Source organism: Hemiscyllium ocellatum, chromosome 8 (assembly GCF_020745735.1).
Source record: "Hemiscyllium ocellatum isolate sHemOce1 chromosome 8, sHemOce1.pat.X.cur, whole genome shotgun sequence".
Taxonomy (NCBI): Eukaryota; Metazoa; Chordata; class Chondrichthyes; order Orectolobiformes; family Hemiscylliidae; genus Hemiscyllium; species Hemiscyllium ocellatum.
In genome coordinates, this window is record NC_083408.1 from 117,089,660 (window position 1) to 117,113,304 (window position 23,645).

The 23,645-nt window shown below is 43.6% G+C and overlaps 1 protein-coding gene across 5 annotated transcripts in view; it reads left to right on the top strand.

Annotated features, from left to right (window-relative positions):
- Positions 1-23,311, top strand: part of gstz1 (glutathione S-transferase zeta 1) — a 53,685-nt gene extending 30,374 nt beyond the window's left edge. For all 5 annotated transcript variants that reach the window (XM_060828599.1, XM_060828601.1, XM_060828600.1 and 2 more), the window contains 5 exons: positions 1,230-1,355; positions 1,619-1,697; positions 2,365-2,417; positions 21,671-21,720; positions 23,054-23,311. In XM_060828599.1, the coding sequence (XP_060684582.1) occupies positions 1,230-1,355; positions 1,619-1,697; positions 2,365-2,417; positions 21,671-21,720; positions 23,054-23,174 (429 nt within the window). In that variant the 3' untranslated portion in view covers positions 23,175-23,311. The remainder of the gene's footprint in view (positions 1-1,229; positions 1,356-1,618; positions 1,698-2,364; positions 2,418-21,670; positions 21,721-23,053) is intronic.
- Positions 23,312-23,645: the final 334 nt, after the last annotated feature.

The following is a 23,645-nucleotide window of genomic DNA, read 5'->3' on the forward strand; positions in this document are numbered from 1 at the left end:
CAATTTCCTTTTAAAGGTCACTATTGAAGCTGCTTCTATTACCCTTTCAGACTGTATTCCAGAAAACAATAATCTGCTGTATGTCGAAATTTCACTTCATCTTTCCCTCGTCTTTTTGTCAAATATCTGAAATCTGCTAGTTACTGACTTCCCTGCTGTTGAAAGTAATTTATTTTTTATTTACCCCAGAGATATTCATAATCTTGAATAATTTTATTACCTATCATTTCAATTCCCTTAGCTCTTGAGGGAAATGTTCCACTTTCCTTCAACTCTTTATGTAACTGAAATCTATCTTCCCTGGTGCCATTCTGGTACATCATCTTCAGTTAAGGAAATGTTTTATTTCTCTTTGAATGAGGAGTGATGGCTAGAGTACAGGGTAAGATCCCTTTTTTTTCCCTGAATATGTCAATGGAATTTTTAATGTCTATTGCCACATATCTTTACAGGAGACCGTCTGATTTGAAGTTCATCTTCCTGACAGTGCAGTGTTGTGTGAGTGCTGTGCTGGAGTATCTGCCCATACACGAGCTCAAATCTTGAGTGTGGCTTGACCCTCACTGTCTTCTGATCAATAAGTGAACGTCCACTGAGCTAAGCTGCTCATGCAAGTGATTACTGAAGCCTGACAAAATCCCAGTTTGAGGTTTTTTTTCATTTATTTGATGAATCCCTGGTTTTGAAAACAAATGTTTGTTAATTGATGGAATTAAAATATGAAAAATTGTCCGTAAATCTCTCATTTCATTCCCATTCCATGAACATTTTTGCTTCCAGTGTACACCAAGTGTGTCATTGACTTCACTGTTGATGACACTTAGTTTCTCTCAGAAAACTTTGGCAACTATTTTCACAGGCTGCCTCTGCCATGGAGTGTGTTCAATACGGATTGTTAGATTTATGGAAACAAAAGAAAGTAATGTAGGTGAGATAGTGTAAGAAGCTGAAGTTAATGTAGAAAATCAGTGATCGTGATGAATGATAGAGCAGGTCTGAAGGACTGAATAGTCTACTCCTGTTCCTCGCCTTGACTTGACATCCCTAACTAGCAAAACTGCAACTCTCCCATACCCTTTACCAGATAATAAAGGTTCTGCTTGTGTGCTTTAATGTCTATGTAGTGTGAGTCTATCTGTATTTCTAGAATTGGCAAAACTTTGAGGTTGTAAATTCATCTTAAGAGATGCTGCTGTTGGATGATCAGTAACTTTCTCTCCTAATGGTAGCTGGCTATAGTACAGTACCTGGATGAGACTAGACCTGGTCCTCGGCTGCTCCCAGAGGATGCCAAGAAACGTGCCCAAGTTCGGATGATTTCTGACCACATCACCTCTGGAATCCAACCTCTGCAGGTAAAACTTTGATGGTAGAAACCAACTTTTTGAGCCCTTGTTACTTCTGGACTAGAGTCCACCTATTATTTCCATTTCTGGTGAGCCCATAGTCCCTTCAATCATCTGTGTGTCAGGCACATGGTGCTTCTATCAGACTGAATAAACCTTGGAGGGAGCTACTTAAATCAGGTAAGGTCACTCAGGATGAGATTTGTTTGGCTTCAGCATTGATGCCAATGTGTTTGTAGCTTACTCATGCTGTCTGATGATTTTTTTTTCAGAACCTGCATGTTTTGCAGAAGGTAGGAGAGGAGAAGAAGCTTGAATGGGCTCAGCACTTCATCATTACTGGCCTCCAAGGTAGGTCTGATGGGCAGTCCAATAGGCTAATTACACCAGAATAGTACTGTATAACATTCTAACCCATACAGCACTAATACCACTAACGTCCATCGTTCTCTCCTCCCACAATATATCCTGCTGAAACCAGCATTATCTACCCCAGCCTTGGCTATTCTGCTTTTGCTTTGCCAACTTGCCATTGTCAACTCACACTCTAACCTGAGCTTATCCAGAATTCTACTGCTGGTGTCCTAACTTAAATCATGTCCTGTTTATCCATTGCTCAGCGCATTATGGAAATTTTTAAATCTTCACCTTTATTTGCTTCCTTGGACTCTTGTCACACCCCCTCCCCCTCACCCCCCACCAATATTCTGTATCTTCCTTCATCAGTCTTACACCCCTCTGAAATCTCTGTGCTCCTGCAATTGCCCATCGTTCTACCTTCAGCTCTCTGAAGGTAGAGCTACCAAGCTCTAGAATTCCCTTCCTAAACTACTTCCTCCTACAAGGTACTCCTTAAAATTTCTCTTCTAACAGAGTTTTTAGTCAATTGCTGTAATATCTCCATGAATCTTGATGTCACAGTCCCTGTTACTTGTGAAATGTGCTCTGATGTCTTATTATGTAAAAATGCATGTTGTTTGCACCACCCTCCTTTGCTAATATCTGCCTTTTTTTCCAGCCCTGGAGAGTCTCCTGCAATACACGGCTGGGCAGTATTGTGTTGGTGATGAGGTATGTATGAAGGTACAATCTCAGTGACTGAGCTTCATACACTGTACAGTTTAGGGCAAGCACTGATGATGTTACTGATGACAGACCAAAAACATCCAAATTATCAGATCTTTACGGCCAGAGAAATGCGCACACATATGTGCATGCACACTCCTGCACACACACATATATCCCTACACCACCACCACCACCACCACACCCAATGCAGGCACATATATCTCCAGCACCAACTCTACATCGCTGTATTTGATGTAGTTGTTTGATTTCCTTGAGATGTTACAGCTTAATTGGCCATGCACACAGCTCATTTTATACTGCGTGCAGATCAACTGCTTACTCATATAATGGCTCCCCCAATGCTATTGCAGTTCTTCACCTAAGCCACCATGCTGCAGTTACACATTCAAACAATGACTGTTCAACGACCTGCAAAGGGCTTGGCTGTGATGTCCTGTTTGTTCTCTAGCAGTGACCAAAGTGGGGAGTAGACAGTGATCAAAAGCATTAGATGATTTTCCCCCGTATTCAACCCCCCCCCCCCGCTCCCCCCGCCCCACAACGGGTAACAGAGTTGAGTGTATAAAACAGGCAAAAACTCTGCAATGTAGAGGTACAGCTAGAAGGTGAAACAGAAAGTGTGGCACAAAACAAGAGGTCAAAACTAAAGCCTCATCTTCTGGTTGCTGAGTCAGTGCTTATTAAACTTGCTACAGCTCTGTTTTTTCCCCTAGCTCACGCTTGACTTTCTCTAAGGTACCTCCTTGCCCTAACTCCGAATGTCCTTTCACAACCTCTTGAATTCATATTGTCTTTGAGGCTGACTTCCTGTTCTGTGGACCACGTTCATCCTAAAGGGATTACAGCTCCCATTTCTTGCTCATAATGATTCTGCTCCCCCGACCCCCAAGTTTTCATACAAATGAGCAGAAAATTCTACAGCAGTGTCTATAAGGGAGGAAGGAGCTCGCCTGGTTTCATTCTGTTTTCATCCCTATCACCATGGATGGTATCTATCCCTGCACTGTGATGTCTAGTGTGTGCCAGGGATCTAAGTCTTGATTCACTCCTATTTCTCATCCACATGTTGCCTCTCAGTAATATGTGAAATTGTGTTTTCAGTTTGATTATTTGTGCTGACAGCACCCCATTCTTCCTGTCCTCCACATCTGACCTCTTTGCTATCTGCAATTTGTCAGACTGCCTGTAATGAAGTGACCTGAATTACACACAGTACTACACAACTGTGGCCTAACCAATGCCCTGTACAATTCCAATATCACCTCCTTGCTCTTATACTCTATGCCACAACTGATGAAAGCAAGTTTCCCACATCCTTTCTTAACTATCTTATTCTAGTGCTCTGTGACTTCAGGGATTTGTGAATAATTACCACAAGATCCCTGTTCTTCTGAGCTACCAGTGTCGTGTCATTCATTAAATACACCTTCATTTTGTTGTTACTTCCAAAGTATATCACCTTGTACTTATCTGTGTCAAATACCATCTGCCACTGTTCAGTTCATCTAACCAACCCCTTTATAGCTTGCTGTAATCTACTTCGCTATGAACCTCCCTACTAATCTTGGTGTTGGCTGTAAATTTGCTTAACATTGCCCCCACATTTTCATCTATCTCATTTATGTATATGTGTATCTCATCCTAGTAATGATCCTTGGGGTAAACTGGACAGCAGACTCCAATGACTCAAACAGCCTTCTACCACTACCCTTTATGTCCTGTTACTAAGCCAGTTTCTGATCCATCTCGCCAAGTTTCCCTGAATTCCTTGTGTTTTAACCTTCTCAATTAGTTCCCATGTGCGACCTTGTCAAAAGCTTTGCTGAAATCCATATAAATTGCACCAACTGAACTTCCATTATGTACGCACTTGATTGCATTTTCAAAATATTCCAACAAATTTGTAAGATGTGACAAAGCCATGCTGACTATCCCTAATTAACCCAAGTGATATGAATCCTCTCCTTCGGTATTTTCTCTAATAGTTTCCAAGTGGCTGCTTTGTTTAAAATGATGTCAAACATCAGCAGCGTTGGAGCTACACTCCTGATAGCAAGTGTGTATTCCATCACATTCCTGACTTAGTCATGAAAGCATACAGCATGAAAACAGACCCTTCGGTCCAACTCGTCCATGCTGACCAGATATCCTAAACTAATCTAGTCTCATTTGCCAGTATTTGGCCCATATCCCTCTAAACTCTTCCTATTCATATACCCATGTAGGTGACATTTAAGTGTTGTAATTGTAATCACCTCCACCACTTTCTCTGGGAACTTCTTCCATGCTTGCACCACCTTCTGCATGAAAAGTTCTCCCTTTTTCCCCTCTCATCTTACAACTATGTCCTCTAGTTTTGGACTTCACTACCCTGGGAAAAATATCTTAGCTATTCATCCTATTCACATCCTGCATGATTTTATAAACCTCTAAAAGGTCACCCCTCAGCCTCTGCTCCAGGGGAAAGAGCTCCAGCCTATTCATAGAATCCCTAGTGTGGAAGCAGGCCATTCAGCCCAACAAGCCCACACTGACTCTCTGAAGAGCATCCCACTCAGACTCATCACCCCCCTCCCTACTATGCCTGATATCCCATGGCTCATTCACCTAACCTGTACATTTCTGGATGCTCTGGGCATTTTTAGCATTGCCAATCCACCTAACCTGCATGTCTTTGGACTGTGGGAGGAAGCCCACTCAGACACAGGGAGAATGTGCAAACTCCACACAGACAGTCGCCTGAGGCAGGAATTGAACCTGGGCCCCTGATTCTGTGAGGCAGCGCTAACCACTGAGCTATCACACCTCCAAATGTCCAGCGAAGATCAAACTTGCGACTCCCGGTTTACGTCACAGTGCTCTAACCACTGAGCTATGAGCCTATATTCAGCCTCTCCCTAATGTGACACCCCTGTTTAAAAGGAGACTAAGGCAATATATAGAAAATTACAGACTGATTAGTCTAATTTCAGTCATGGGTAAGATCCTGGAATCCATTGTGAAGGATGAGATTTCTGAGTATTTGGAAGTGCATGGTAAAATAAGGCAAAGTCAGCATTTCTTCAAGGGGAGGTCATGCCTGACAAATCTGCTAGAATTCTTTTGAGGAAGTAATGAGCAGATTAGACCAAGGAGAGCCAATGGATGTTATTAGATTAAATTAGATTACTTACAGCATGGAAACAGGCCCTTCGGCCCAACAAGTTCACACCGACCCTCTGAAGAGCAACCCACCCAGACCCATTCCCCTACATTTACCTCTTCACCTAAAACTACGGGCAATTTAGCATGGCCAATTCACCTAACCAGCGCATTTTTGGACTGTGGGAGGAAACCGGAGCACCAGGAGGAAACCTACACAGACACTGGGTGAATGTGCAAACTCCACACAGACAGTTGCCTGAGGTGGGAATTGAACCCGGGTCTCTGGCCCTGTGAGGCAGCAGTGCTAACCGCTGTGCCACCGTGCCGTCCACTAATCTACCTGGACTTCAAGAAGATCTTTGACAAGGTGCTGAACAGGAGGCTATTGAGTAAGATAAGGGCCCATGGTGTTAGAGGCAAGTTGCTAGCAAAGATAGAAGCTTGGCTGTCTGGCAGAAAGCAGAGAGTGGGGATAGAAGGGTCCTTATCAGGATGACAGCCGATGACAAGTGGTGTTCTGCAAAGCTCAGTGTAGGAATCACAGCTTTTCACTTTATACGTTTAATGATCTAGATGAAGGAACTGAGGACATTCTAGCTAAGTTTGCAGATAAACAGAGATAGGTAGAAGGACAGGTAGTATTGAGGAGGCGGGGAGGCTGCAGAAAGATTTGGACTGGTTAGAAGAGTGGGCAAAGAAGTGGCAAATGGAGTACAATGTGGGAAAGTGTGAGGTCATGCACTTTGGTCGGAAGAATAGAGGTATAGACTATTTTCTAAGTGGTGAAAAAATTCAGAAGTCTGAAGTGCAAAGAGACTTTGGAGTTCTAGTCCAGAATTCTCTCAAAGTATAAACTTGCAGGTGGAGTCAGTAGTTAGGAAGGCAAATGCAATGAAGGCATGTATTTTGAGAGGACTTGAATAGAGAAGTGGGAATGTACGTCTGAGGTTGTGTAAGGCTCTGGTCAGACCACGTTTGGAGTATTGTGTGCAGTTTGGGACCCCATATTTCAGGAAGGATGTATTGGCCCTGGAGCGTCTTCAGAGGAGGTTACGAGAATGGTCCCAGGAATGAAAAGCTTAACATATGAGGAATGTTTGAGGACTCTAGCTTTATACTCGATGGAGTTCAGAAGGTTGAGAGGGGTATCTAATTGAAATATACAGAATACCGAAAGGCCTGGAGAGAGTAGATGTTGGGAAATTGTTTCTATTGATAGGAGAGACTAGAACCCAAGGCCAGAGTCTTAAGGTAAAGAGAAGACCTTTTAGAATGGAGATAAGGTGCAGCTTTTTCAGCCAGAGAGTGGTGAATCTATGGAATTCATTGTCACAGAAGGCTGTGGAGGCCAGGTCATTGAGTATATTTAAGACTGAGATATATATGTTCTTGTGTATCGAGGGTTAAGGTGAGAAAGAGGGAGAATGGGGTTGAAAAACCCATCAGACATGATTGAATGAAAGAGCAGACTTAATGGGCTGAATGGCTTCATGTCTCCTCCTATGTCTTATGGTCTAGTTCAAATCCTCCAATCCTGGCAACATCCTCGTAATTCTTTTTTTAACCCTTTCAAGTTTCACAACATGCTTCTTATAGCAGGGAGACCAGAATTGAATGCAGAATTCTAAAAGTGGCCTCACCGATATCTTGTTCAGCCACAGCATGACATCCCAACCCCTAAACTCAGTGCTCTGACCAGCTTTTCCACCACCAAGGTCTATCTTCGACTCTACTTTCAAGGAGCTGTGCACCTGCACCTGAGATCTCTCTGTTTGGCAATACTCCGAAGGGTCCTACCAATAAGTGTATCAGTCTTGCCCAGGTTTGCCTAACCAAAATGCAACACCTCACATTTATCTAAATTAAACTCCATCTGCCACTCCTCAGCCAGGTCTCATTATACTCTGAGATAACCTTCTTTGGTGTGCAATACACCTCTATTTTGGTGACCTCTCCAAATCATATTTATTAATGATGAAAAACAGTGGACCCAGCAGCGATCCTTGCAGCACACCACTGATCCCAGGCCTCCATCCGAAAAACAACCCTCTACCACCACCCTCTATCTCCGACAGTCAAGTCAATTTTGTATCCATTCGGCTAGTTCCCCCCAGATCCCATGTGATCTAACTTTGCTAAACAGTCTACCATGCAGAACCTTGCCAAATGCTCTGCTGAAGTCCATATAGACAATATCTACTGCACTGTCTCCATCAATGTTCTCTGTCACCTCTTCAAAAAACCCAGTCAAGTTAATGAGACACAATTTCCCATGCACAAAGCTATGTTGACTATCCCTCGTTCCTGATGAAGAGCTTTTGCCTGAAACATTGATCCTCCTGCTCCTTGGATGCTGCCTGACCTCCTGTGCTTTCCCAGCACCACACAATGGGGGAGATACTAAATGAATATTTTGCATCAGTATTTACTGTGGAAAAGGATATGGAAGATATAGACTGTAGGGAAATAGATGGTGACATCTTGCAAAATGTCCAGGTTACAGAGGAGGAAGTGCTGGATGTCTTGAAACGGTTAAAGGTGGATAAATCCCCAGGACCTGATCAGGTATACCCTAGAACTCAGTGAGAAGCTAGAAAAGTGATTGCTGGGCCTCTTGCTGAGATATTTATATCATCGTTAGTCACAGATGAGGTGCTGGAAGACAGGAGGTTGGCAAACATGGTGCCACTGTTTAAGAAGGGCGGGAAAGACAAGCCAGGGAACCTGACCTCGGTGGTAGGCAAGTTGTTGGAGGGAATCCTGAGGGACAGGCTGTACGTGTATTTGGAAAGACAAGGACTGATCAGGGATAGTCAACATGGCTTTGTGCGTGGGCAGTCATGTCTCAAACTTGATTGAGTTTTTTGAAGAAGTAACAAAGAAGATTGATGAGGGCAGAGCAGAAGTCCATATTGATCTATATGGACTTCAGTGAGGCGTTTGACAAGGTTCCACAAGGGAGACTGATTAGCAAGGTTAGATCTCATGGAATACAGGGAGAACTAGCCGTTTGGATACAGAACTGGCTCAAAGGTAGAAGACAGAGGGTGGTGGTGGAGGGTTGTTTTTCAGATTGGAGGCCTGTGACCTGTGGAGTGCCTGTGACCAAGGATCGGTGCTGGGTCCTCTACTTTTTGTCATGTACATAAATGATTTGGATGCCAGCATAAGAGGTACAGTTAGTAAGTTTGCAGATGACACCAAAATTGGAGGTGTAGTGGACAGCGAAGAGGGTTACCTCAGATTACAACAGGATCTGGACCAGATGGGCCAATGGGCTGAGAAGTGGCGGATGGAATTTAATTCAGATAAATGCTGCATTTTGGGAAAGCAAATCTTAGCAGGACTTATACACTTAATGGTAAGGTCCTTGGGAGTGTTGCTGAACAAAGAGACCTTGGAATGCAGGTTCATAGTCCTTGATAGCTATGGATAGCAGTAACAGGATAGGTCAGAGTCAGCATGGATTTATGAAGGGGAAATCATGCTTGACTAATCTTCTGGAATTTTTTGAGGATGTAACTCTGAAGATGGACAAGGGAGAGCCAGTGGATGTAGTGTACCTGGACTTTCAGAAAGCCTTTGATAAAGTCCCATAGAGGAGGTTAGTGAGCAAAATTAGGGTGCATGGTATTGGGGGCAAAATACTGACTTGGATTGAAAATTGGTTGGCTGACAGGAAACAAAGAGTAGTGATAAACGGCTCCCTTTCAGAATGGCAGGTGGTGACCTGTGGGGTACCGCAGGGATCAGTGCTGGGACCGCAGCTTTTTATAACATATATTAATGATATAGAAGATGGTATTAATAGTAACATTAGCAAATTTGCTGATGATACAAAGCTGGGTGGCAGGGTCAAATGTGAGGAGGATGTTAGGAGATTACAGGGTGACCTTGACAGGTTAGGTGAGTGGACAGATGCATGACAGATGCAGTTTAATGTGGATAAATGTATGGTTATCCACTTGGGTGGCAAGAACAGGAAGGCAGATTACTACCTAAATGGAGTCAAGTTAGGTAAAGGGGCAGTACAAAGAGATCTGGGTGTTCTTGGACACCAGTCAATGAAGGAAAGCATGCAGGTACAGCAGGTAGTGAAGAAAGCTAATAGCATGCTGGCCTTCATTACAAGAGGGATTGAGTATAGAGGCAAAGAGGTTCTTCTGCAGCTGTACAGGGCCCTGGTGAGACCGCACCTGGAATATTGTGTGCAGTTTTGGTCTCCAAATTTGAGGAAAAACATTCTAGCTATTGAGGGAGTGCAGTGTAGGTTCACGAGGTCAACTCCTGGAATGGCAGGACTATCTTATGTTGAAAGATTGAAGCGACTGGGCTTGTATACCCTTGAGTTTAGAAGACTGAGAGGGGATCTGATTGAGACGTATAAGATTATTAAAGGATTGGACACTCTGGAGGCAGGAAACATGTTTCCGCTGATGGGTGAGTCCCGAACCAGAGGACACAGCTTAAAAATAAGGGGTAGGCCATTTAGGACAGAGATGATGAGAAACTTCTTCACCCAGAGAGTGGTGGGTGTGTGGAATGCTCTGCCCCAGAGGGCAGTGGAGACCCAGTCTCTGGATTTGTGTCAGAAAGAGTTGGATAGAGCTCGCAAGGATAGTGGAATCAAGAGTTATGGAGATAAGGCAGGAACAGGATACTGATTGAGGATGATCAGCCAAGATCATAATGAATGGTGGTGCACGCTCAAAGGGCAGAATGGCCTACTCCTGCACCTATTGTCTATTGAAAGTGGAGTCACAGGTCGGTAGGATAGTGAAGAAGGCGTTTGGTATGCTTTCCTTTATTGGCCAGGGTATTGAGTACAGGAGTTGGGAGATCATGTTGCAGCTGTGCGGGACATTGGTTAGGCCACTGTTGGAATAGTGTGTGCAATTCTGGTCTCCTTCCTATCGGAAAGATGTTGTGAAATTTGAAAGGGTTCAGAAAAGATTTACAAGGATGTTGCCAGGGTTGGAGGATCTGAGCTACAGGGAGAGACCGAACAGGCTGGGGCTGTTTTCCTTGGAGCGTCGGAGGCTGAGGGGTGACCTCTTAGAGGTTTACAAAATTATGAGGGGCATGGATAGAATAAGTATGCACAGTCTTTTCCCTGGGGTCAGAGAGTCCAGAACTAGAGGGCATAGGTTTAGGGTGAGAGCGAAAAGATATAAAAGAGACCTAAGGGGCAACGTTTTCACACAGAGGGTGGTACGTGTATGGAATGAGCTGCCAGAGGAAGTGGTGGAGGCTGGTACAATTGCAACATTTAAGAGGCATTTGGATGGGTATATGAATAGGAAGGGTTTGGAGGGATATGGGCCAGGTGCTGGAAGGTGGGACTAGATTAGGTTAGGATATCTGATCGGCATGGACTGGTTGGACCGAAGGGTCTGTTTCCATGCTGTACATCTCTATGACTCTCGACTCTTATCCCTAATCTGTCCTAACCTTTTCAAATGTATGTAAATCCTGTCCCTTAGAATTCCCTCCAACAATTTACCCACCACTGACACCAGGCTCACAGGTCTATAGTACCCTGGCTTTGCCTTACAGCCTTGTGCCTTTTCAATGATGGACCAGCTTTGGGCATTCAGGAAGTGATTGATTCTCTGCAATATTCCTTGCTTCTTTCCTGCTTTTGTAGCTACTGTGTTGATATGGTAAATACAAGTTCTGGTCAATGTTAGCCCCCATGATGTTGGATGTTTCAGTGATGGTAATAGTATTAAATGTCAAGGGGCAGTGGGTAGATTGTCTCTTATTGGAGATGGTCATTGCCTGGCATTTGTGTGGCATAAGTGTTACTTGCCATTTCTCAGGCCAATTGTGAATATTGTCCAAATGCCTCTCAGCGCCAGAAACCCGGGTTCAAATCCCGCCTCAGGCAACCGTCTGTGTGGAGTTTGCACATTCTCCCGTGTCTGCATGGGTTTCCTCCAGGTGCTCCAGTTTCCTCCCACAGTCCAAAGATGTGCAGCTTAGGTGAATTGGCCATGCTAAATTGCCCGTAGTGTTAGGTGTAGGGGAATGAGTCTGGGTGGGTTGGTCTTTGGAGGGTTAGTGTGGACTTGTTGAGCCGAAGGGCCTGTTTCCACACTATAAGTACTCTAATCTTGTTGCATTTGGCCATGAACTGTTCCAGTATTCGAGGAGTCACAAATGGTGCTGAACATTGTTCAATCATTGGCACGTCCCCACGTCTGACCTTTACAGATGGCATAATGATTGGCCAAGTGATTGACAGTGGAAAAGAAGGTCTGAGGTTACAGGATGATAAACACAGACTAGTTAATGGCAGATCAGATGGAATTTAACCGTGACAGGGAGGTGATACACTTTGGAAGAAGTAACAAGATAAGGGAGAACTCAGTCAATGGCTCAAAGGAACAAGGATTGTGGAGTGCTAGTCCACACTTCCTGAAATTGGGTCATTAAGAAGGCATAGAGGACATTTGCCTTTAATTATAAGCCGCAGGACTTTAAACCTATATATATATAATAGTCAGGAGGGAGGTGCTGTCAGTGTGTAGAAAATTATGGAAAACAATAAAGGAGGAAAGAGCTCAGCCGATGTTAATAAATCTACAGAACAAGGGTATAGGACAGAGTATGGAAAGGCTCAGGAACCTAGCTTAAGGCACAGCAGATGAGGGAATGGCTATGAGAAGGGGATAGGATTAGGGTGTTGTACTGAATGCACGCAGTATGTGAAACAAGGTGAATGAGCTTGTAGCACAGATTGAAATTAGCAGGTATGACGTATCACAGACGTAGCTATAAGGGGATCAGGGCTGGAACTAAATAGCTGAGGATAAATGTCCTATCAAAAGGATCGGAAAATAAGTGAAGGGGGTGTGGTTGTTTTGTTAATAAGAAATGAAATTACTTTGATAGAATGAAGTGATACAAACTTAAAAGACGTCAAATCTGTGTGGGTAGAACTGGGGAAACACGAAGGAAAAAAGACCCTGATGGAAGTTGTGTACGGGCCTCGCAACAATAATCAGTATGTGGGGCAGAAAACAAATCAAGAGATGGAAAAGACATTAAGGAGACACTGTTAGAATAATTATGGGGGACTTCAATATGTAGGTAGACTGTGAAAAATTGGTGGATTTTGTAATGCATGTCAAGAAAAGGTGATGGTATTTTTGAAGAAGTATAGGATACAGACCATTTGCGAACAGGCATTTCTGGATTTGATGATGTGTAAAGAGGCAAACTTGATTAAGGAGCTTAAGGTGAAAGAACCCCCTGGGAACAGTGACCATAATGTGATAGAATTCACTTTGCAGTTTGAAAAGGAGAAGCTGGAATCAGGTGTAACAGTATTACAATTGCACAGATAACCTGAGGGAGGAGCTGGCCAGAGTTGATTGGAAGGGAAGCCATGCAGGGAAGATGGTGGAGCAGCAGTGGCAGGAGTTTCTGGGGATAAAATGCCAGGCATAGCAGAAATTTATCGCAAGGAAGAAAAAAACATACAAAGGGAAGGATGAGACAATTATGGCTAACAAGGGTTGTCCGGGACAGCATAAAAGTAAATGGAAAAGCATACAGTGTGGTGAAGATTAATGGGAAACCAGAGAATTGGGAAGTCTTTTAAAATCCAACATAGGATGACTGAAAAAGCAATAAGTGAGAAGATGAAGTATGTGGGTAAAATAGCTAATACTATTAAAGAAGACTGCAAAAGTATTTAGATTCATAAAAGGCTGTAATGGACTTTGGACTGCTGGAAAATAAGGCTGGACAAGTAGTAATGGGGAACTAAGAAATGACTGAGGAATTGTATAAGTATTTTGCAAAAGTTTTCACAGTGGAAGGTATGAACAGCATGCCAGAACTTCAAGAGAGCTGGGGTCAGAGGTGAGTGTCATGGTCATCACTAAGGTGAAGGTGCTAGGAACACTAAAAGTTCTGAAGGAGATAGCCGAGGAAAGTAATTGGTGAATTTCAGGAATCATTGCATTCAGGGAGAGTGCCAGGAGACAGGAAACTATAGGCCAGTTAACCAGATCTCTGTTGTTGGTAAGACTTGAGAGTCCATTATTAAAGATCAGATTGCGAAGGACTTGGAAGTGCATGACAAAATAGGGCTGAGTCAGCACAGCTTCAGCAAGGGGTGACTCCCTCGTCAGATCCACACCCCCCACCAACCCAACCTCCACCCCCGGCACTTTCCCCTCCAACCGCAGGAAATGTAAAACTTGCACCCACACCTCCACACTCACTTCCCTCCAAGGCCCCAAGGGATCCTTCCATATCCGCCACAAGTTCACCTGTACCTCCACACACATCATCTATTGCATCCGCTGCACCCGATGTGGCCTCCTCTATATTGGGGAGACAGGCCGCTTACTTGCGGAATGCTTCAGAGAACACCTCTGGGCCGCCCGGACCAACCAACCCAACCACCCCGTGGCTCAACACTTTAACTCTCCCTCCCACTCCACCGAGGACATGCAGGTCCTTGGACTCCTCCACCGGCAGAACATAACAACACGACGGCTGGAGGAGGAGTGCCTCATCTTCCGCCTGGGAACCCTCCAACCACAAGGTATGAATTCAGATTTCTCCAGTTTCCTCATTTCCCCTCCCCCCACCTTGTCTCAGTCGGTTCCCTCAACTCAGCACCGCCCTCCTAACCTGCAATCCTCTTCCTGACCTCTCCGCCCCCACCCCACTCCGGCCTATCACCCTCACCTTGACCTCCTTCCACCTATCCCACCTCCATCGCCCCTCCCCCAAGTCCCTCCTCCCTACCTTTTATCTTAGCCTGCTTGGCACACTCTCTCTCATTCCTGATGAAGGGCTTATGCTCGAAACGTCGAATTCCCTATTCCTGAGATGCTGCCTGGCCTGCTGTGCTTTGACCAGCAACACATTTTCAGCTGTGATCTCCAGCATCTGCAGACCTCATTTTTTACTTGAGGTCCTGCCTGACAAACTTGTTAGAATTCTTTTGAGGTGGTAATAAGAAAGTCAGATAAAGAAGAGCCAGTGGATGTGGTCTGTTTGGATTTTCAGAAGACATTTGACAATGAACCACACAGGAGACTGCCAAATGAGATAAGACCCAATGGTGTTAGGAGCAAGGTACTGGTATGGATATAGGACTGGCAGAAGGTAGAAAGTGGAGATACAGGATTCTTTTTCAGTATCGCAGCTAATGATTATTGGCACGGGTCAGCGTTTGAACCACAATAATTCACATGATACATTAATGATCTAGATAAAGGAACTCTGCATTATTGCTAAGTTTACAAATGACATAAAGGTAGTAGGAGGGACAGCTAGTGTTGAGGAAGTTGAGAGGCTTATATGGAAAGTAAGATAATGCACTTTGGTAGAAAGAATAGAGACATAAAGTATTTTCTAAATGAGGAAAAGGCTTTGGAAATCTGCAGCACAAAGGAACTTGAAAGTCCTAGTTCAGGGTTCTCTTAAGGTTAACTTGCAGTTCAGGTGGCAGTTAGAAAGGCAAATGCAATGTTAGCTTTCATTTCAAGAGAGCTACAGTAAAAAAGCAGAGAGGAATCCAGAGACAGTATATTCCTGTTGGGGTGAAAGGAAAAGCTTGTAGGTTTAGGGAATGTTGGATGACTAGAGAAATTGTGGTTTTGGTTAAGAAAAAGAAGGAAGCATATGTCAGGTATAGACAGAAGAGATCGAGTGAATCCTTAAGAGAATAAAGGCAGTAGTATACTTAAGAGGGAAGTTGAAAATGTGTTGCTGGTTAAAGCACAGCAGGTTAGGCAGCATCCAAGGAATAGGAAATTCGACGTTTCGGGCATAAGCCTATTACTCCGGCCTATCACCCTCACCTTGACCTCCTTCCACCTATCACATCTCCATCGCCCCTCCCCCAAGTCCCTCCTCCCTACCTTTTATCTTAGCCTGCCTGGCACCCTCTCCTCATTCCTGATGAAGGGCTTATGCCCGAAACGTCGAATTTCCTATTCCTTGGATGCTGCCTGACCTGCTGTGCTTTAACCAGCAACACATTTTCAACTGTGATCTCCAGCATCTGCAGACCTCACTTTTTACTTAAGAGGGAAGTCAGTAGGGCAAGAACGAGACATGACAAATAGGGTTTGTCTTTGGCAAATTGGGTTAAGGATAATCCAGAGAATTTTTATAAATACATTAAGGACAAAAGGGAGAGAATAGGGCCCCTCAAAGATCAGCAAGGCAGTCTATGTGTGGAACCGCAGGAGAAGGGGGAGATACTAAATGAGTATTTTGCATCAGTGTTCGCTGTGGAGAAGGACATGGAAGATACAGAATGTGGGGAAATAGATGGTCACATCTTGGAAAAATGTCCATATTACAGAGGAGGTGTTGGATGTCTTGAAACACATAGAAGTGGACAAATCGCCAGGACCTGATCAGGTGTATCCTAGAACTCTGTGGGAAGCTAGGGAAGTGATTGCTGGCCCCCTTGCTGAGATATTTGTTTCATTGATAGTCAAAAGTGAGATGCCGGCCGACTGGAGGTTGGCTAATGTGGTATCACTATTTTAGAAAGGTGGTAAGGAGAAGCTGTGGAACTATAGACCAGTGAGCCTGACATCGGTGGTGGGCATGTTGTTGGAGGCAATCCTGAGGAACAGGATTTACATGTATTTGGAGAGGCAAGGACTGATTAGGGTTGTCAGCATGGCTTTGTGTGTGGAAAATCCTGTCTGACAAGTTTTTTGAAGATGTAACAAAGAGGATTGATGAGGGCAGAGCAGTGGGCGTGATCTATATGGACTTCAGTAAGGCATTCATCAAATTTCCTCATGGGAGACCGGTTAGCAATTTTAGATCTCGGAATACAGGGAGAACTAGCCATTTGGATACAGAACTGGCTCAAAGGTAGAAGACAGAGGGTGGTGGTGGAGGGTTGCTTTTCAGACTGGAGGCCTGTGACCAGTGGTGTCCCAGGATCGGTTCTGGGTCCACTACTTTTCATCATTTATATAAATGATTTGAATATGAACATAGGAGGTATAGTTAGTAAGTTTGCAGATAACACCAAAATTGGAGATGTGGTGAATAGAGAAGAAGGTTACTTCAGATTACAACAGGATCTTGATCAGTTGGGTCAATGGGCTGAGGAGTGGCAGATGGAGTTTAATTTAGGTAAATGCGTGGTGCTGCATTTTGGACATACAAATCTTAGCAGGACTTATACAGTTAATGGTAAGGAGTGTTGCTGAACAGAGAGACCCTGGAGTGCAGGTTCATAGCTCCTTGAAAGTAGAGTCTTAGGTAGATAGGATAATGAAGAAGGCGTTTGGTATGCTTTCCTTTATTGCTCAGAGCATTGAGTACAGGAATTGGGAGGTTATGTTGTGGCTGTATAGGACGTTGGGTAAGCCACTGTTGGAATATTGCTTGCAGTTCTGGTCTCCTTCCTATTGGAAGGATGTTGTGAAATTTGAAAGGGTTCAGAAAAGATTTACAAGGATGTTGCCAGGGTTGGAGGATTTGAGCTATAGGGAGAGGCTGATTAGGCTGGGGCTGTTGTGCCTGATGCGTCGAAGGCTGAGGAATGACCTCATAGAGGAGAATGAAATCATGAAGGACATGGATAGGGTAAATAGACAAAGTGTTTTCCCTGGCATGGGGGAGTCAAAACTAGAGGGCATAGGGTTCGGGTGAGAGGGGAAAGATATAAAAGAGACCTAAGGGGCAATGTTTACACGCAGAGGGTAGTACATGTGTGGAATGAGCTGCCAGAGGAAGTGGTGGTAATTAGCTTAATTTAGGATATCTGGTCAGCATGGACAAGATGGACCAAGGAGTCTGTTTTTATGACTATATGTACTGCTAAGGCTATATAAGACTCTGGTCAGATTGTATTTGGAATATTGAGAGCAGTTTTGGGATCCATACGTAAGGAAGGATGTGCTGACATTGGAAGAGTTTAGAGGACATTCACACAAATGATCCTGGTGCTGCAGGGCTTGACATGAGGAGCAGTGGAGGACTCTGGGTCCACCCAGCAGAGTCTAGAAGGATGAAGGAGAGCTCATTGAAACTTACAGAATACTGAGAGGCCTGAGTATGGTGGGTGTAGACAGGATGTTTCCACTTGTAGGAGAGACTAGGATTGGAAGGCACAACTTCAGAGTGAAGGGACAACCCTTTAGAACTGAGCTGAGGAGGAATTTCTTCAGGAGAAACAATGGAACTCATGGCCACAGAAGGTTATGGAGACCAAGTCATTGAGTGTATTTAAGACAGAGGTGGGTAGGTCCTTGATTTATTTAGATTCATTTGGGACATGGGCGTCGCTGGCTGTCCAGCATTAATGCACATCCTTTGTTGCTCTTACAAAGGTGATGGTGAGCTGTCTTTTTGAACCTCTGCAGTCCACCTGCTGTAGGTTGACCCACAATGCCATTGGCAGGGAATTCCAGGAATTAGTATGGGGTCAAGAGTTGAAGGGTGAAGTTGGAATAATGGTATTGGGAAACATATCAGCTATGGTGGAATGGCAGAGCAGACTCGATGGGTCAATTGGACTAATTTTGTACTATATCTTATGGCCTTACAGTGGAGCTGTTGACAACACTGGTTAAGTCATATCTGGAGTTGTGTGTACAATTCTGGTCAATGCACAATAGGAAGGATATGATCGTACTCCCTCCAGTGCAGAGGAGATTCGGTGGATGTTGCCTGGGATGGAGCAGTTCAGTGATGAAGAGAGGCTGAATAAGCTTGGGCTGTTTTCTTTGTAGCAGACAAGGTTGAAGGGCGTCCTTTATGCAGGTGTATAAGATGAAGGGACATGGCTGTGGTGGATAGTCTCCAGCTGTTCCCTTTAGTTGAAGAGTGAATAACATGGGAGTGGGAGGTGGCACAGAGGGGCCACTTGTAGCACAGTGATAGTGTCCCTCCCTCTTAAACAGGAGGCCTAGGTTCATGTCCTACCTGCCTCTGAGCTGTAACATAACATCTCTGAACAGGTTGATAACAAGGAGGATATAATTTTAAGGTGGAGGAAAAGAGGTTTAGAGGGAATTTGAGGAAGGATGACCACAACATCCTAGAGTTACAAATTCAGATTGAAAGAGTGAAGACAGAATCCCATACAAGAGTTTTAGTGTTGGGCAAAGGAAATTGTGTAGGCCTGAGGAAGGAGTTGGCCCAGGTGTACTGGACAAAATTATTGAAGGGCAAATATTAAATATTGAAGAACAGTGGCAAATGCTCAGGGAGATGCAAATACCTCTGAATTAATAAATATTCTTGAGAAGAAGAGAAATGGTAAAAAAGTAAAACTCATCCATGGCTTAACAAGGAAGTCAGGGACAACATAACAGCAAAAACTGGGGCATATCTTACTGCAAACGTTCGTGGCACTCTGGAGGATTGGAAGAACTTTAAACGTCAGCAAAGGGTTACTAAACATGGCATCAAAAGAGCTAAGATGAAAGGAAGCTAGTGGAAAATATAAACACTGATACGAAAAGTTTCTATAAGTATATAAAAAGGAACAGAATAATGAAAATAAATGTTGGCTCTTTAGAGGATGGAAATTGAGATAATAATGGGATACCCAGAAATGGCAGAGGTGCTAAACCAATATTTTGGCTCTGATTTCACAGTTGAAGATAATAATGTTTTCCCAAAATCTGCAGTTACTACAGAGGAACTTGGTGAAATTACTATAACTAAGGGAGAAGGTGTTGGGTTTAAAGGCAGATAAGTCCACAGGGCCTGATGGCCTGCACCCTAGGGTATTAAAGGAGGTGGCTGCATTAGCTATAATATTCCAAAATTCCCTTGATTCTTGAAAGCTACCAGTGAATTGGAAACCTGCTAATGTGACAGCTCGGATTGAGGATTGCCTGACTGACAGAAAGTAGAGGGTCAAGATGGTGAACTGTAATATGTGGGGTGCCAAAAGGTTCACCTCTCAGACCTCAACTAATAAAATCGATATAAATGATCTAGAAGCAGGGACAGAGTGTAACATAGCAAAATTTGTGGGTGATACTGAAATAGGTGGGAAACAAGTTGTGACAAAGAAATAAGATTTTATTGCTGGATATTATTAGGTGAGGAGAATGGGCCAGAGTCTGCAGATGGAGCTTAATGTGGAAAAGTGCCAGGTTGTCCATATTATTTAAATGGGAAGCAGGTTCAAGATATGTCAGTGCAGAAGGATCTGGGCATCTTTGTGTTGCTGTGTTGCCATAGTCTTACCAAACCATAGGGGCTACTCTCTTCTTTGAGAAAAGTGAGTGGTGGTGATTTAACCTGAGGGCCACCCAACCCCAGACAAGAGGTTGAGAAGGAGAGTCATAGAGATGTACAGCACGGAAACAGACCCTTTGGTCCAAACTTACCACGCCGACCAGATATCCCAACCCAATCTAGTCCTATCTGCCAGCACCTGGCCCATATCCCTCCAAACTCTTCCTATTCATATACCCATCCAAATGCCTCTTAAATGTTGCATTTGTACCAGCCTCCACCACATCCTTCATTATAACCTCAAACTGGTGGTGGGAATTGAATCAATTTGTGTATGAATCGCTGAAAGTAGGCATGCAGGTGCCGCACATAATAAAAAAAGAGGCAGATAGAATTGTGGGATTTATTGCAAAACCACTGGACTATAAAAGTAAAGAACTGTCGTTGGTGAAACCATACCGGAGTATTGTGTCCAGTTTTGGTATTGTTACTTGAGGAAAGGTGTGGTGGCACCGGAGGTCGATCAGGGGAGGTTCACTGGGTCCAGCGATGAAAGGAGCTGTCATACAAGGTGAGGTTGAATGCTTTGGGCTAGTGTTCACTGGAGTTCAGAAAATTATGGGGGGGGGGGGGGGGGAGTCTGATTGAGGTGTATAAGATACTAAAGGGGATTGATAAGGTCAGCGTTGAACAGGTGTTCCCCTTATGGGACTCTCTCAAACAAGAGGGCATAGATATAGAATGAGAAGAGGGAGGTTCAAAACTGAGATGAGGAGAAACACCTTCTCTCGGAGGATTGTGAATCTGTGGAACTCACTGCCCCAGGGTGCAGAGGAGGCAGAATCAATCAATCAATGCATTCAAGAAAGAAATAGATATGTTTCTGTTGAAATACAGGCGTAAGTCTATGGGGAGCAGGAAGAAACTGCAATAGAGACCAGGATATGATCAGCCATACTTACTAAGTGGTAGAGTGGGCTTGAAGGGCTGAATTTGCCTACTCCTGTTCCTAATTCCTATGTTTCTATGACTTTTTTTTCACTGAAGGCAGTGGGCCTGTGTGGGAAGGTGGCACTAGTGCAGATTTTTTGTAATTTTGCTGGTTCAGACTGGATGGGCTGAAGGGCCTCTTCTGTAGTGTTTGATTCTATGATCAGTTCCTTCCACCATTGATGCTCACTAGCGGCAGTGTATACCATCTGGAAGATGCACTGCAGAAGCTTGCCAAAGATCTCTAGACAGCACCTTTGAAACCCATCTCAATTTCCATCTAGAAGGACAAAATACATGGGAATACCACCCCCTACAGGTTCCCATGAAAACCACCCTGACTTTGCTATTTCTTCAGTGTTGCTAGGTCAAAATCCTGGAATTCCCTCCCTAAGGGAATTGTGGGTCTGACTGCAGTGGCAGCTCACCACCACCACCTCAAATATGATAAAAGATGAACAACAAATGCTGTCTCAGCTAGTAACACTCCTATGTATAAAAAAAATTAAAGTGCTCTACGATTGCAAATTCTTGCTATAATGTGGGAAATGCAGAACAGTTTGAGTGATGTTTGGTAACTGTGTATTAGACATGATACCTCGATTCTACTTTGGAATAGTTCCTTTTACATTCACCTGAGTAGGCATGCAGAGCATAGTTCAATATTTCGTCTGGAAAGTAGCATCTATCACATTGTAGCACACCTTGTAGTACTCCCTGGCAATGTCAGTTTGGATTCTGTGAACAAGTGCCTAGAGATGAACTTCAACTCATAACCCCTGTATCTGAGATGAGCAACACAGTTGACCATGGTGTAAGATGTAGAGGAGGCTAAATGAATGCGGATATGTTTAGCTGAATCTGCTTGGTTTAATCTTGTGAACCATCCTGCTCTGTTCCAGGTGACAATGGCTGATCTGTGTCTGGTCCCACAAGTGTATAATGCTGTAAGGTAAGGGTTTGTGCAGCATAGCTGTCAGATCTCTGGAAATTGCAACTTAGTCTAGTATTTAAATAAAAAGTAATTGAACTAACCTACCCACAAAGAACATTTGACAAAAATTATACACCTCACCACGGCCCGAAAATCTCTAGCTGTTATATACTTAAAGCCCATTTCAGATTTTCCCTCTGTGCTAAATGCTGAGAGTATTTCAGCAGTGGTGAGCACTTCTGTTGTTTGTGTGTAATTTCTCTCCTCTTTCTCCCCACCCTGTCAACAATAGATATTTTCTAATCGACCTGTTCAAAGATGTTATTGTGTACCTAATATGGAAATGAGGCAAACACATAGAAAAGGCCTGTAAAAGAAAAAAGGTTTCAGTAGATTTTAACATAACAGATTCAAAAGGAGATTACCACATGTCAGAAAGGTACTTCAGTATTTTGTGTTATTCTTTGGCACAAAAATGTTTGAGAACAGGAAGACTGGGTACAGTAACTTTATTCTGGAATGAATTCATGCAATTGGATCATTCTGGTAAGGCCAATACTTATTGTCCTTTTTAGCTTACTTGGCCCATTTTAGGGGACACTTAAGAGTTAACCATATTTCAATGGACAAAGTTAAAAATCATACAACACCAGGTTATAGTCCAACAGGTTTATTTGGAAGTGCAAGCTTTCAGAGCGCTGCTCCTTTGTCAGGTCGCTAGTGGGGCAGGATCATAGGATGCAGAATTTATAGTAAAAGATCAAAGTATCATGCAACTGATGCGATGTATTGAATGAAGTTAGATTTGCTGTTAAGTCTTTAATCAGAAATGTGACTTTGAAAGAAGTTCTGAGATTTAACACGTTAATAAGTTGAAACCTCCATCCCCATTCTGTGAGGAGAAGCGCTCCAAAAGCTTTTGCTTCCAAATAAATCTGTTGGGCTATAACCTGGCGTTGTGATTTTTAACTTTGTACACCCCAGTCCAACACCAGCACCTCTAAATCCAGCCATCTTGATTCGATCAGATCCTACCATCAGCCAAATTAATACTTGAACCCATGCTCCCAGAGCATTAACCAGGACATCTGGATTACTAGTATCATAGCACTCATGGGCTATCTCCCCTAAAACATCCAAATAGATTCTGATCAACACAAAAGACAAGTAGCTGCAGAGATGAAAGTTTTTAGAAAATACACAGGGAACAAAAGTGACTCTAAAAGACCATTCCGGAAATTAGAAACTCGCTGGCAGCAAATCTTCACAATGAGTTCCTGTCCCATTTCTCTAATCAGTGCTGAGGCTGTGGTTCACTTGGTCACTTTAAGGTTTATTCTCTCACCCATAGGTTCAAAGTGGGCCTCACACAATTCCCCACCATTGTGAGGATCAACACTGCCCTTCTGGAACTAGATGCCTTCAAAGTCAGTCATCCATCTTGCCAGCCTGATGCACCTCCTCAATCCTGACCCCCATTAGCAAGAGCAACATCAGATCAAACAGCTCCAGATGAAACAAGAGAATTTCTCACATCAATTGCTGGTTTAATAGAACGAGCTCCTTGGACTTTCAAAATGATTAATTAAAAATTATTTTTGTTGAAGTATTTACTGTTCTCTTTTCTGATTCTTGGCCAAACAAACTTACAAAGTGTGAGGGTGGAAACATTTTTTTTGGTAATGTTTTTGTTAATTTAACAGCCGTAAATCACTGTCAACTGTCACATTGTATTTGTAATCATGCCACTTGATGGCTCTGTGGAGCGAGTTTCCCTCCCACATTATCACCATCTTATGTTGTTCATATGCTTTTGATTTATTGTCTGATTCAGTAGATCCATGCTTCCAGCTCACTGCCTTTATTCCTGATGAAGGGCTTTTGCCCAAAACATCGATTTCGCTGCTCATTGGATGCTGCTTGAACTGCTGTGCTCTTCCAGC